This window comes from Poecilia mexicana, unplaced genomic scaffold, assembly GCF_051168715.1.
Source record: "Poecilia mexicana isolate PSO_F unplaced genomic scaffold, ASM5116871v1 scaffold_17, whole genome shotgun sequence".
Lineage (NCBI taxonomy): Eukaryota > Metazoa > Chordata > Actinopteri > Cyprinodontiformes > Poeciliidae > Poecilia > Poecilia mexicana.
The window spans coordinates 6,161,825-6,177,087 of record NW_028263386.1 but is presented as its reverse complement, the minus strand read 5'-3'; the positions used below and the strand labels follow the sequence as shown (position 1 = coordinate 6,177,087).

At 34.9% G+C, this 15,263-nt stretch overlaps 1 protein-coding gene across 1 annotated transcript in view; it reads right to left on the bottom strand.

The window, feature by feature from the left end:
- The window catches only part of LOC106907662 (uncharacterized), a 62,921-nt gene extending 48,529 nt beyond the window's left edge, over positions 1-14,392 (bottom strand). The window contains exons 1-9 of the mRNA XM_088014955.1: positions 13,729-14,392; positions 12,175-12,480; positions 11,588-11,872; positions 11,272-11,367; positions 10,527-10,573; positions 9,501-10,174; positions 6,938-7,648; positions 5,107-5,190; positions 3,607-3,906 (exon numbers count right to left, since the gene is read on the bottom strand). Of these exons, the coding sequence (XP_087871081.1) occupies positions 10,172-10,174; positions 10,527-10,573; positions 11,272-11,367; positions 11,588-11,872; positions 12,175-12,480; positions 13,729-13,789 (798 nt within the window). The 5' untranslated portion in view covers positions 13,790-14,392 and the 3' untranslated portion in view covers positions 3,607-3,906; positions 5,107-5,190; positions 6,938-7,648; positions 9,501-10,171. The remainder of the gene's footprint in view (positions 1-3,606; positions 3,907-5,106; positions 5,191-6,937; positions 7,649-9,500; positions 10,175-10,526; positions 10,574-11,271; positions 11,368-11,587; positions 11,873-12,174; positions 12,481-13,728) is intronic.
- Between the last annotated feature and the right edge of the window lie 871 nt (positions 14,393-15,263).

Genomic DNA, 15,263 nt, shown 5'->3' with positions numbered 1-15,263 from the left:
CATTAGCATTAGCATTAGCCTTTTCCCTAAAGGTAGCTATTAGATAATTTTCTTACTTATTAGCGATGTTCAGTATACTGAATGGAGTAAATCAATGACAGAAAACATGCTAGTGATGCCACACATCCTACATGAATATTAGTCTTCATGCTAATATTAGCATTTTGGCTTATGCATTAATTTCAACATACTGAATGGTACAGGTACAGTTTAGTCAACATGTTTCTGACTCACCACAGGTTATTGACTACATTGAAGCTTTCTTTAGCATTAATGCTAATTTTTTGCATCAGAACGCTTGATTAAAAACCGACGGGCACACTTTGGCATGCCCCTTAAAATTTCTGCGGAATTTTCTAGTTTATTTATTATTATTCCGTCACCGTTAATGCGGCTCGTACCGCTGCGTGCCCACCCACAAAAGTGGTATCAAAACGTGCGGCTCGGTGCCGAGATGTGAGCTATTATTTTTATTGGGGATCGGAGTTACGATGGCGACGTAAAAAGCGAAAAACGAGCAAAATTTCCAACTGCCGATCTTCGATGAATCTTAGAGTGTAACTGACACCAACTGCCGCTTTTTTAGAGTGAGAAAAAGAGTGGATTTTTGACCCCAAAATAATTTTGAAATCGCTCTCATGGGTGCAAAAATTGGTCTATCGGTATGAAAGTCGGTCATGACATTGATACGCATGCCTGCTCCGGTAAAATGTCTTCAAAATTTCTCTAGGGCTGACGGTTTTCTGTCAAGGTGCTTCAGAGCAAAATCAAGTGACAGGGTACCTTCAGGCACTCCACCATTCATTTTCAGACTTTTCTGAAAAATTTCTGAGCTCAGCGCACACCATTTTTCTCTCATCACTGCAATTACTGTGATTGAGCTACAGATATGAATCGCGGTAATAGATGAGATGAGAAATAGCCCTCTCATATGCTTCAAACGGTTTTTGGATCGGACTTACGGAACCCGAACGGGAAGCAGTCGTTCGGACTGCTTTTTCCATTAAAACTGACTGGGTGTCTCATAAAGATAGATAAGTCTGACACACACAGGGCACTTTCATCACTATAGCAACAGAATGCAGAGAGGGAGAACTGCTGGGGTTTGGACTACAAAGACTCTGTAGTTCTAAATATGGCGGAACACTTTAATACAGAGGGCAGAGCAGAAGGTCAGAACTACAACATGGCGGAACACTCAATTATTACAGAGGAGGGCTGAGCTGGCAGTTAGAACTACTTCCTGTTTTGGGCATTATACAGGTGGATTAACCAAACCACTGTTACACATTGGATTAGTGTGGTTATGAAAATTAAGTTTACTGAAAGTTTCAAAATAAAACTCTGAAAATTGCACTGACAAAAGTGCATCGCCGTAGGCGATGCAAAAATGAAAATCTTTTTTTTATGTTTTTTTTCTCAGGATAGTGAACTGCCTTGCGCAGCAAGGCAGTTCATTAACATTAGCATTTCATGGTTGTCTCAAAGATTGAAATCCTTCCCCAGCTTTCTGTCTCACACACACAGCAGTTGGCTGAGGGCCAATCGCTATAGCAACAGAATCCAGAGAAAGGCAAATCTGCTGGTTTGGACTACAAACCAGCAGCCATAACTGCCATAACTGTAGTTCTATCTATGGCCAAGACTCAGTTAAAACAGAGGCCTGAGCAGCATGTCAGAACTACAACATGGCGGAACACTCAATTATTACAGAGGAGGAGTTGGCTGGTATTATAAACAACTTGTGCTTTGAGCATTATATAACTGATTTAACCTGATCACTATTACACATGAAATTAGTGTGGCAATTTCAAATGAAGCTTTATTGAAGCTTATTGAAAATTTTCAAAATATAAGTCTTGACAATTTTTACATCATGTAATTGCTCTTTTTACATACATTTCTGCAAAAAGTTCTGAGCTCAGCGCACACCATTTTTCTCTCATCACTGCGATTACTGTGAATGAGCTACAGATATGAATCGCGGTACTAAATGAGACGACAAATAGCCCTCTCATATGCTTCAAACGATTTTCGAATACGTATCACGGTTCCCGAATGGAAAGGAGTTGTTCGGACAGCTTTTTGGAGTGAAACTGGCTGGCTCAAACAGATAGAATTGTTTCTCCCCCTGTGTGTCTCTCTCCCAGCTGACAAAGAGGCTTGGTCACTATAGCAACAGAACACAGAAAAGCAGAGCTGCTGCTTAGGACTACAAAAACGCCATCTTTGTAGTTCTAAACACGATGGAACACTTTACTTTGGGCATTATATAGTTGGATTAACCCAACCACTGTTACACATTTTATTGCTGTGGTCAATTAAAATGAAGCTTAATGAAAATTTCAAAATAAAAGCCTTGATATTTTTCACATCAGGTTTGGGCTTTATGTGAATGGTTTAAACAAACTACTTTTACACATTGAATTGGTGTGGTGGTTAAAATGAAGCCTACTGGAAGTTTCAAAATAAAAGTCTGCATATTCCTCTCATGCTAGTGCAACGCCGTAGGCGTTGCAATAATATTAAGCTTTTTTCGCATTTTTTTCCTCAGGATAGTGAACTGCCTTGCACAGCAAGGCAGTTCATTAACATTAGCACAAGTTTAGCATTTTACTGCCCCCACTAGTGCACTGCCTTGCGCAGCAAGGCAGTGCATTAGCATTAGCATTAGCCTTTTCCCTAAAGGTAGCTATTAGATAATTTTCTTACTTATTAGCGATGTTCAGTATACTGAATGGAGTAAATCAATGACAGAAAACATGCTAATGATGCCACACATCCTACATGAATATTAGTCTTCACGCTAATATTAGCATTTTGGCTTATGCATTAATTTCAACATACTGAATGGTACAGGTACAGTTTAGTCAACATGTTTCTGACTCACCACAGGTTATTGACTACATTGCAGCTTTCTTTAGCATTAATGCTAATTTTTTGCATCAGAACGCTTGATTAAAAACTGACGGGCACACTTTGGCATGCCCCTTAAAATTTCTGCGGAATTTTCTAGTTTGTTCTCTAAACCTCTAGTAGAGAACAAAAAGCTGCTTCACTTTCTGATGTTATTAAGAAACAATATGTTTTCGAACTGGTTTAAACCAAAATACTCTTAACTCGTTTGCTGCGTTTCCATTACTAACGTGTAAATCTTTGTTGGTATTCCGCTAATGTCAAAAAGCATTAAATAAGAAATTAAATTAAAATTACGTGAATAAGTTTGTTCACGCAACAAGTCATTAAAAATCATGACAGATTCGGATGTAAACACATACATGAGATTATATTCATAATTCATTAGGAAACATTGGTGCCTTATTCAGGCCTTCAGGTACATAGGAGGTTTTGGAGAAATTATTGTCAAAATTTACAAAAGAGCTACAGATTCAAAACGTTTTAATGAACTGTGTGATGCTGTCAGAGCTCCGATGGAGCCAGATGGACATTTAAAGAAAAAAACAAAAACAAACAGAAGTTTTAAAGACATTAAACGTACATTAACATACATTAACTCTAACAGCGCTGATCTGCAGATTACAGGTAGAGCTTTCATTTCTAAGCAGTTCTTTATCATGTACATACCTCAAATATTGACAAACCTACCTTGGAATATGATGTTGAACTTTGTAGTTTGAATATGATCTCTTATCACCTTTGCAATATAAACTCCACTGTCTGATTCCTGTGGACTCAGAAACATCAGGGATGTTGGTCCAGAAATCTTCACTTTTCCTTCGAAAGGCGGCTCCACTTTTGTTTCTCCATTGGGATGACGTATTGCTATGGTCCTATTTAAATGATCAAGCCATAAAACTGTGGAATTTCCACTAAGTTTTTCTATAGGTAAACTGATAGGTGATTCTTTTCCAGTTGGCAGAAACATTTGGATCATTTCAGTGGAACCTGTTGAAACACAGCAAATTCATTTTAGGTAAAACAGAAAGGATAATGGCACTAAATGTTTTTTTAAATTATATGAAAAAAAAATTCTTTATTTTTGCTTTTTGAGTTAAACTTTAATGCTTCATGAAGTAAAAAAAATAAAATAAAAAAAGCCTGGCTGTGAAATGATGATGTGATTTAATAAAGTTCTGTAAATAAACCCGACCCGGTTTAAACTTTTAATTCCCCCTTAATATAAAAACTAGTTTGCCATCCTTGGTGCCAAGAAATGGCCTTAAGCATTAGGGATTTTGGTTCACTCTTGGTTTAATTTAGCCACATTTAAGGTTTTTTCCAAACATTAACAGCCTGTTTAATACCATCCTGCAGTATCTCAAACAAAATAGATATCAAGCCTTTATTGTCCCACAAAGGGAAAATTCAGGTGTAACAGCAGCATCTGGTATAAAGGTTCACACAAATGTTATTAAAAAGAGTTAAAAACAAGACTGACATGACACTGTCATAAACATGAACGAGTCCTTATGAATGTTTATGACAGTTGTCATGAAGTGTCATTCGATAAAGAATGACACTTTTAATGCAAAGTTGATGTAAAAGTTGCATTAAAAGTTGATTAAAAATGGTAACTTTGCATTAAATTATCAATTTATAAAATCATGCAAAGTTGGCACTTCTAATGGACTTTTAATGCAACTTTGCATTAAAAGTGTCATTATTTACCAAATGACACTTCATGACAACCGTCATAAACATTCATAAAGAGGTCTTTATGTTCATGACAGGTGTTATGTCAGTCTTATGCTCACCCCTTCAAATAAAGTGTTACCTAGTCTTGTTCAGAAATCTAATTAAGGAAATTATTAAGGACTTGGCCACTCAAACACCCTCATTTTCTTTTTTTTAAATCAGAATCCAACCAATTGTGTTCAATGTCATGAAACAGTAAGCATATTTCATTTTAATTTTCAGAATTAGATATAAATGAAAACCCAAAGTCTCGGGTAACAACATAACATTGAAGGAGACACTAGATTGAAACAAAAGCTGTTTTTAATTACTTTGACCCATTTCAGTCGTTACGAGTTATTCACTGTAACCAATAAGTATTTAATTACTGTCATCGACAGCTGATTTCAGAAACTGGACTAAGTTAGTGTAAGCTTAAAAAATACATACATTAAATAATTAATCTGTTACCTTGAATTTGTCCAGCGAAGAACAGAAGGAGAAGCAGCAGCAGACGGAGGGATTTCATCTGGGCCCCCAAAGAATCCGACTGACCTGATAGATTAAAGACATGTCTGAGTGAGGAGACAAAAAACAAACAGATAAAACAGCAGTGGGTCCAATATTTGTTTACCTAATTCACAGTGGGTTGCAAAAGTATTCACACCCCATGAACATTTCCATATTTTGTCACATATTTTATTAGGATTTAGTGTGAAAGATCAACACAAGGTGCAGATAGATAGATAGAAAATATTGAATAACTGAAAAATTCAACAGAGAATAGTGTGTCTCATGTAATATAGCATGAATTACCACTTTTTTGTGTCAGTTGGTCACAAGCCAAGCCATCCATTTACATTCGTTTCTCATCAGTGTTTGGTTAGGAAATTTATTGACGGTTCCTAAGTGAACCTCCGGGCACTTTAGAAAGATGCCAAAACAGAACTGCTGGCCGAAATCAACGTTCATGAATCGGATCCACCTTGAGCTAAACGCCTGATGTACTGCATCAGGCGTTTAGCATCAGGTACTGCTCCCAAAGGGAGACTTGACCGATATGGTCAGGAAAATGATTGCCGCAATGCATCAAATACATGGCACACACATGTAAAACCCGCCACTGAATTATCTAAGGGTACAGTTTTCTTCACTAGAGAATCAAAATGAATCGGGAACAGACATATTTAGTCTATCTAATGTACCACAGGTTTGCTGACATTTCCCGACTTAACCAAGCAACAACTGTAACTTAAGTCATCTTACCTGGTGTGAAAACACCGCGTTTAAATGTTCGCCGCTGTTTTATGGTTCTGTTCGAATCTAACCCGCTGTCTCACTGTTCGTGTTTGAACCCACCCTGGTTGGTTAAATCAGCGATTGCAGCCAATGGGAAGACGCCCATGAATGACGTAGACATGGCGGGAAATGAAGACAATTCATTTGCACCGTCCTCTCTGACTTTGCACTTGTATGTTTATCTTAAAATGACAATAATGCTTTCCGTTCTATAATAAAACAATGTTTAACAATGTATTTCTACCTGAAATTATTTCATTACATGTAAGAGTTAAATTAAATAAAAATGATCAGATCAACAAATCTTTCACATCTATAGGATATGTGTTATTATTCAGTAGTTTCTTTTACTGAAGTTTCAGTGACACATTGTGGTAGAAAAATACTAAATAAGGGTAAAATATTTAAATAGTAGTTTAGCTGTTGAAGCAAATTAAAGCAAATTCAGTGTGCTTCACAGAAAAATAGGAAATACAATAAAAAAGGTAACATTCATTTAAATTATCACATTACTATAAAAATATTTTGTTTGCAACAAGCTGCAAACAGCCAGCTTTGTTTTTACAGCAGAACTGCAATAAATAGTTTTCAGTCCTGATTTAAAGACAAACAGTTTCTACTGATTTCAGGTTTTCAGGGAGAATAGAAACTAATGGCTACTAATGTTTTGAAGGATTGTGGAGAACCATGACATCTAAAAAAAATTTGTATATTGTGTAAAAGCACAATATTTCTCATTTCAGAAAGTGAAACTTGTATATTATATAGAATTATAATTCCGATGATTATGACTTACAAATAAAAACCAAAATTTAGTGTCTCAGCAGATTATAGTACTGTGAAAAATGTAATTAATGTAAACTTCTAGCATGAGTAGAAGGAAGAAGTCTACATCGGCAGCAGGAAGAACCACAGCCTTGAGAGGTTTGTGCTAGACAAGGGCTCCAAATCTCACATTCCCTGTGTCAACCCACCCATGAACCAGAGACATCAGTCGTCTTACCTGGCGAAGGTGAAAAGGAAGTGAATTGTTGAGCTTTGGTCCATAGTCCTTTCTTCAGAGGAGAGAAAATTCTGCATTTCATTTTGTAATCAAGGTGTCAGGGTCTGAAGAGCGGAGAGGCACAGAGTCCATGTTGGTTGAAGTCCAGAGTGAAGTTTGAGGTCCCATGTCGTCTGCTGGTTCTGGTCCACTGGGTTTCCTGAAGTCCAGTTTATGCAGAAAATTCTGGAGCGCTTCATGATTCCTTCTGCTGACAAACTGCATGGAGATGCTGTTTTTATTTTCCAGCAGGACTTGGTACCGACCCATATCGCCAAAGGTACCAAATCTGGTTCAGTGTCCATGGAGATACTGTTCTTGATTAGCCAGCAAATTTCCCTGACCTTTAACCCCATAGAGAATCCATTTAAGACTGGGTTCTGTCTGACCCAATGGGGCTTCAGGTTCAATCTGTTGCATTGAAGAAGGAGCTGAACTGAAAGGTAAACTGAAGTAGTTCAGGAATCTCATCAGAATCCATCTTCGATGTTAAGGTTTTCCAGACCCATTGGGAAAAGATTCCTGGATCTGACCAGAATCCCACTTCAAGTACCGTCCATCCCTCCTGGATCAGGAACCCCAGCTATCCCCCAGGTGGCGCTCCAGTACTCATGGAGGACGAACATCTGGGGATGTCTCACTCCTGGATCTTTCATCTCCACAGTTTGACGTCTGGAAATAAAAAGAAGAAAATGGAAAAACTAAATATGAGGCATAGTTAGTGACAACATTTGCTGGGTTTCCATTACAAATGTATGTATATATTTATCTATAGTCCACTAAAGCTGAAAAAACACAAATTCTCAATTGCAGTGTTTCCATTAAATAAGAGATTAAATCAAAATCACACATGAATGACTTATCGCATGAACAAACTTTTTCATGTGTGATTTTGATTTAATCTCTATTGCACCTACTGCTAATTAACTAATCACATCTGATGCTGGGAGAGAAGAGTGACAATAATATAGTTTTAACTGCAGCAAAACTGACATACTAGGTTTTAAATATATTCTAAAAACAGATGAAAACATAAGACATTAAACAAGTTAGTATTTAACTTCCTGACATTAGTATTAGTGTCTAATGGCGTTTTTAATGTTTTTTGTGTATTCTGTACAGAACTTTAGTCCCTTTTGTAAATTAAAAAAAAAACGCTTCTAAAATGAAGCTGGGTTGGATTTGGTCATTTCTCCACCAGATGGCGCTGTTGTTATTCTGAATTGAACCCTGCTTTGCTTTAGCAGTGATTTGTGCCACATCACTTACACTCATTTTCATCTCATGGATGCCCTCAAAGGAGATAAAACTACTCATTTATAAAACTACTTATTAAAACAACTGGTAAAATATTAAAACTTTCTCTGCATTTGAGTTTTCTTATAATAAAAATAATTTTTGACATCTTTTCAGATTAATATAATTTGGCAGTACACAGATAAAAACTGATCTCATTTGACTGGTCAGTGATTCTTGAGAAGAGGGACAAAATGGGTTTAAATCCACCCTCTCCCCCCAAAAATGTAAGTATTCCTAATTATTCTGAAGGAGGCCATATTGTAGCTCATCATGTCCATGAAATCTTTATAACATACCAAAATTAAGCATTTATTCCACAAAATGTCATCAAAATTTTGTAAATTGTCATTTATGGTGTTGACACATTATGGCTGTGACAAGCAATTTAGGAATAAAACAGAAGAAAAAATAAAGAATAACATAAGCTTAGCAGAGATAACTAGTCCTCTTAGCAAAGGAAGAGAAAGGAAGAGGTCATGGGGTCCTCAGAAGTTCTGATGCCCCCCAATAATGCCTGATTTTTTTTTTACATTCTTTTTATGTCTGACGGTGTTGACAAAAACTCGGGACAAATTTCAATTGAGTATATAAAAATGATTTTTAATTAAATTTATCGACACATTTATAATTATTTATTTGAATACATATATTTCAGTTTCTTAATATATTATCTTAGTATTACTTTATTTGTTTTAAGCTATTATAATTATTGAGTTCTGCTCCAGGACACGGGATTTTAAAGACACCATCCACCTTCTACAAAGTTTAAAATAAAAAAAATATTCAGCAAACACCAGGAAACATACATTGTTGTGCTCACATGACCCAATATTCTACTAAAATTTTGTGCTTTATCCATAGGACCTGTTTTGTCCCTCTTCTCAAGAATCTTTGTGATAATAATATTTAAGTACACAACTGTTGTGTTAAAGTTTTATCTATGTGAGCCCGGAGACCGTTTCAGTAAACTGGGTTAGTTATAAAACTAAAAGTTCATGGGTAGTGTAGTGTAGTACGTTCATATTCAAAGTTTTGGTTTCAGAAAGATAGATAGTCATTAAACGGAGTTAAGTTACTACTGCATATTTCTCCATGAACAGTTTGAACGAAGTCTATTCTACATGAATATATCTCGCTTAAGTTTGAATATAAACAAATAAAAAAATGATTGACTAAAAAATTATCTTTCTTATTACGAAACATACTTAAAGGTATAAATTTATACCTTATTCTGTTTTCCAGCGGCGATTATTTTAAAATTTCCCTCCTATTTCTTCAGGATTCCTCGCTGTCCGTTTGAACTCAGCATGGCAAGAACAGGAAGTGAAGCATGAAAAGAGCGCGAATATGGGGAGGTGGAGGCACTACCAATCGATCCCAGAAGAGGCTTACGAGCTGACTGATAATTTAAAGACCGCAATTTCCTTGAACAAATGACACAATAATACATGAAAAATTAGAACTTTCAACAACTTTTTACTGTATTTACATTGTTTTTACATTGTTTTTTCCACAACAAAAAGGATGGATAAAAATAGAAAACATAAAAAGACATGAAAACAAAAATAAATATTTTGTTGGGTATGTGGATCACTTTATTTTCTCAGTTTTTTTCCACTAATCCAGTAGATGTCACTTTGAAAACATGTTAAACATTCATGGCATGCAAACTTGTTACATATTTTAACTTGGACATAATGCATCTTCTTTCTCACAAAGCATATTTACAGTTTTATTAAAGCATCATATTTATATTTATATTTATGAGATGGTGAACAGGTTTCCTCCGTTTGTTCGAAGGTGTTTCCAGTCTCTCCAACATTAGAAACTTCATGGGTCAGAACGAGCCGTCTGCAGAATCTGCTGCAGGTTTCTGTTTGTCTGGTTCCCCTGGTGTCACTGCATGAAAAGAAGTTTAAACATCTCAGTATTTATACATACTTCCCTTTATGTGTCAGTAATTATTAGCGCTCATGCAACATGTAAAATAATAAGTTTGCAGCAGGAAGCAGAACAACAGAAAGAAGCAGAATCATGCTGACCAGACAGAAAGAGATATTCACTGATGTTAAAATAAATAAGTGAGACAGACTGATGAACCTAATGAGTCTTTGTGCAGAATTTCTAAACAAGGAATTTGGAAAGTTTGGTTTTCTTGCAGAGTTAATTATAAACTTTACTTGAACAAAAAATATACATTAATTAGTTTAAACCTTCAAACTGCCCAGCTTATCGTAACTTTGCTGCTCACCTCTGGAAACTCGTACATCACTTCCTCTGGTTCGGTTTTCCTTTTACCTTTTAGACAAAGAAAAATGTAATTGTTTTTATGGATTGATTAAAGTATTCATGTTTAATAATAATACAGATTTTCTCTTTTTGTCTTGACTGCTTCTAAAACAAACAGGAAAACATAATTTATTCTTTGGTTGATGAATAAAAAATAATCAGTTTTAAAACTGTGAAATCTTGAAAAACAAAATAAAAATATAGAAAATGCATTTTTGAAAAATAAAAATCATCAGCTTTGTGTCAGCTTTGTGAACTAAAGCAGCAATAATAGAGAATTAAATCTCAATTTTAATTTTTTGCAAAACTTAGCAACCAATAAAAGTGTTAGGGAAGCTGACAGAGCTTGGATGAAGCTCTGCAGATTCAGAAAACTCTTCCAAAAATTCAACCTAACATCAGCTGATTATGTTTTTCTCTAACTAATTAAAAATCAACTTATGTGTTATAAACAATTGTTTAATGCAATAGTGTTTCAGCTCATTTAAAGGCAGGTATAGAAATTATTTTCAAATTGCAATCCCTTTTAAAAAGCATAAATGTTTTCTCGGTTTTTTTTAGGATCAGTAAATAATTTATTGTTGGAAATTAGACGAAAGTTGCAAAAAACAAATTAGGAACTTGCTTTCTTCTTCTGTTTTAAGCTGGACTCTAGGTTATTATACTGTTATTATATTGTAGAAATAAATAAATAAACTAAGACTTACATTTTCTTATAACGACAGTTAAGGTGAAAACTACAACCAGTAATGCAGCCAGGATTATTCTTGTGATGTTAATAATTGCAGTGGGTTTTTTTTCAGCTGAAAAAAGACAACAAAAATATGGGAAATGTTAACATTACATTAAATTAGACATAATGACAAAAGCTTCATTTATACGTTTTTAAAAACACATCTTCTCTAATTTAATCAATAAAGCATTAAACATATTGATTTGCTTTATAATAAGTGAACAAACATCTTTATCAGTTTTAAAAATGGGTTAAAAACAAAATGTTCTTTTCTTGTCATGAAGTCTCACCAAGTTCAATGCAGCGATTCTCAATGTTTACTTTGGATTCATTCCTGCTGACCTGGTTGCTATGGTTACAGATGACTGATTCTTTCAACTGATAGATACGAAGAGAAGAACCAGATTTGGTGACCGATCTTCCCTCTCCTCCTTCTTGGTTGCAGGTTTGATCCTCACATCTCAGAGTGATGCTGATGGAAGAGTCGTCTGTCCTGCAGGTCAGTGTGAGGAAATAGAAGAAGGAGGAGGAGCTGGACGCACAGGTAAAGGTGAAATCAACTGGAGTCACTGGATCTGAGGGAGAAAGTTAATTTGAGAAGCTTTTGACAATTAGAAAAATTAAAAAAGAGAGGTCAGAATCCAACAGAAAATGTAATTCAAAGATCAACATAATTATAAAAAAACACAATGTTTTGTGTTCATGAATATGGATGAAACTGATAAAAGCCATAAAAAACAAACAGAGGTCTGACAAAGTTATTCATTAAGTCACAAGTGTTGGAGTTTTAACTTCTTCATCCATTTTAAAGTATGCAGCTAATTATTCTGCTATCTAACATACACAGGTCAGAAATATAAATATCATAAAAACTTACCTAGAACTGTAACGTTGTACTGAGTCAGTGTTTGCTCTTTAGGTGATAGTACCTTTGCAGTATAAATACCACTGTGTGACTTCTCAAGATACTTTAATTTCACACTGTAACTTTTTTCTAAAACTTCAACTTTTCCAGAGCGACTGTTAATAACAGTTGGTTGGGAGCCAGGTGTAAACTCTACCAGTACATCATCTTTGAATTGCCATATCCAAATGCGAGAATTTGATGGAATTTCAGCTTCTGTGAGATTAAGAATCAGATCATCTCCAGTTTTCACAAACACATCAGTCACTGCAGAGGAACCTGAAAAACAGAAAACAAAATAAATAAAAACTAAACTGAGATCTGTACAAAGTCGTCAAGTACATTAAACAGAAGAGACTGAGGTGTTTTAGTAAAATGTCTATATTGTTCATCTAAACTGAGCTTATTAATACACTAAATATAAATATGATGTCAGTGTGATAGTTTTATAAATAAATATTGTCTGTATGTCCCTGAAACGTCGTTCCTCCCAGCAGCTGTTAGACTTTTCACTGCTACCAACAAACGCAGTACGATGTTTGGTTTCCTGCTCTTCTTTCTACAGGATTCTAGGTTTTCTAAATATTCTGTTTTTGCACAAATATACATTAATGTAAACTTTTTATGCTGTTTTTGGATGCAACAAGAACACTTTGTAGAATGTATATCTGCTATTCTTTTTAAACGTTTTTCTTACTTTCTACACCTATTGCTTTACATGTTTATTGGTTTCTGTTTTGTTTTTGCTTCAGATATTTTTATTTTATCTGAGTTTTTAGAGGTGGCGATAAATGTGGCACCAGCATTAAAATACAATCGTCTTATTTCTTGATATCTTGTTTACCCTGTGAATAAATACGCTTAAATCAAAGGTTGGAAAACAAACTGGGCTTTTTGGAAAAATAAAGCAAATGTAAAATATTATATAAACAGACACAGAGAATGTTTTGTATCTGAACACCGTTTTGCATATTTTCCTCATAGTATTAATTTCTGTCATTTTTCTCCATCATTTGAAAGAACAAACATGTCAAACTTACTTCACAATCTAATCTGACCAATCCAGAACTAACACACAGTAAGAGATTGTTCAAAGAAAAATTAATAAATAAAATAAGGCATTGAACAGAATTAGCAAAACAGAGTGATGATTAATCAGATAAAAACAATTTTAATATTTGTAATGAGTTAAAAGAAGATCAGCTGACTTGATAAAAGGTTAGTAATTCTAATTTCTACAGATCTAAAGCAAAGGTTTTGTAATTTAAGTTTAATTTCTGTAGTTTGTGAATTAGTGAACATGGAAGAGTTTCAGTGAGAATAAAAGTGAACAAAAGCTTAACATTTCAAAACTTTAAATATTTCTTATCTTGCTAAACTGAACATTCTTCCTTCCTGTTTTTGTTTCATGAGATCGACACGTTTACAGCGATATACCAGATCAGTAACAGGATTAATTTAGAACGAAAAGAAAATGCTCAAAACTTTAAAATGTAAAACCCGAACAGAAAAAAAAACAGCTTTTACCTTGAATCTGAAGTGTGTTGATTAGAAACAGATGAAAAAGAAGAGTGAGAATCTGCGCCATTTCTCACATCGCATGAGGAAGATTCATATAGGAAGTGCTAACTTCCTTTATTAACCTACAGGGTGGACGATGCAACAGGTTGTTCTTCTTGACTCTCTTCTTTTCCAAACAGTTTCCATGAGGAACATCTCAGGAGGCGAGGAAAAGAGGTTTCTTCAGGACAACATAAAGGAAAAACATCCATCCTGTCTAATCATTGTTTATGGAGATTTTAACAGCGCAAACATCTCCAATGAACTTCCAAAATATGAAAACACACTAAACTGATGTTAAGCAACTTTCTGATCACTGCTTCATCTCTTCCTGACATACTAGTAGAAATTAAAAAGATTTGGCTGGAACTTTTAGAAAGTATAGGAAACCCTCTACATCCCAGTTTTAAAATCCTTACACTTCCTGTAGCTCATAGACTTTAAAATACTTCTGCTACTTTATAAATAACTGAATGGCTTTGAACCAAAATACATTAAATATCTGCTGCTGCTGTTGTATCAACCTTTCAGTCCTCTCAGGTCTTCTGGTTGTACTCTGGTCCAGAACCAAACAGTAGCTGAGTTTCCATTACAAATATGGGGAAATATTTGTCTATATTCTGCTAACACTGAACCCCCGATAATTTCGCAATTGTGGTGTTTCCATTAAATAAAACATTTAATTAAAATCACCTGTGAATAAGTTTGTTCACATGATAAGTCATGAAAAATCATGGCGGGAATGACGTAAACAGATACATGAGATATATTCATAATTCAGCCGTAGTGCTCATCATCTATCAGCCAATCAGAGAAGACATCACCGTCTTATTCAGGTGATGAATGTGGCAGAGTCTGTTTTTCAGTAAAATATGTGGTTCTACTTATTATAAAAGATCTGTTATAATAAGGCAAACACTTTGTGTCGTGAGTTTTTGTCATTATAAGAAGATTATGTTATTAATAATTTTGTCCTGATTGAAAATAAAAAAAACTCTGTATCAACCACCTGGTCAAATCTGTGTCATTCTTTTATTGCAGTTGGGCCGCACAAAATCAGTGAAAGAGCCAGAAATGGCCCCCGGACCACACTTTGAACACTTCTGTCATAATGACTGCATGAAAACATATTTAAACACCGCAGGAAATGAAACAAATATATTTCATTTTAAAATGTGAATAAAAAACTTAATCCACTAGATGGCACCGTGACTCCGCCGTGATTTAACATTACAGTTTAGACGGTATTAGATCACTCCTTAAAAATAATGTAAAACTTCAAACCTCTGATCTGAGATCTGAACTATTAGTGGTAGCAAAGCAAACAATACCTGACCTGCATTAAGATTTCCTCTTCTATAATAAACTTTGTGTAAAAGTCAACAATGTTCTACATATTTACAAAAAACACCGTCCCCTGGTCTTCTGTTGTGATACTGTCACTTTGAGTAAACCTGTAGAAATGTACGCACATATTTCATTAAATTATTTGCATTTTCATG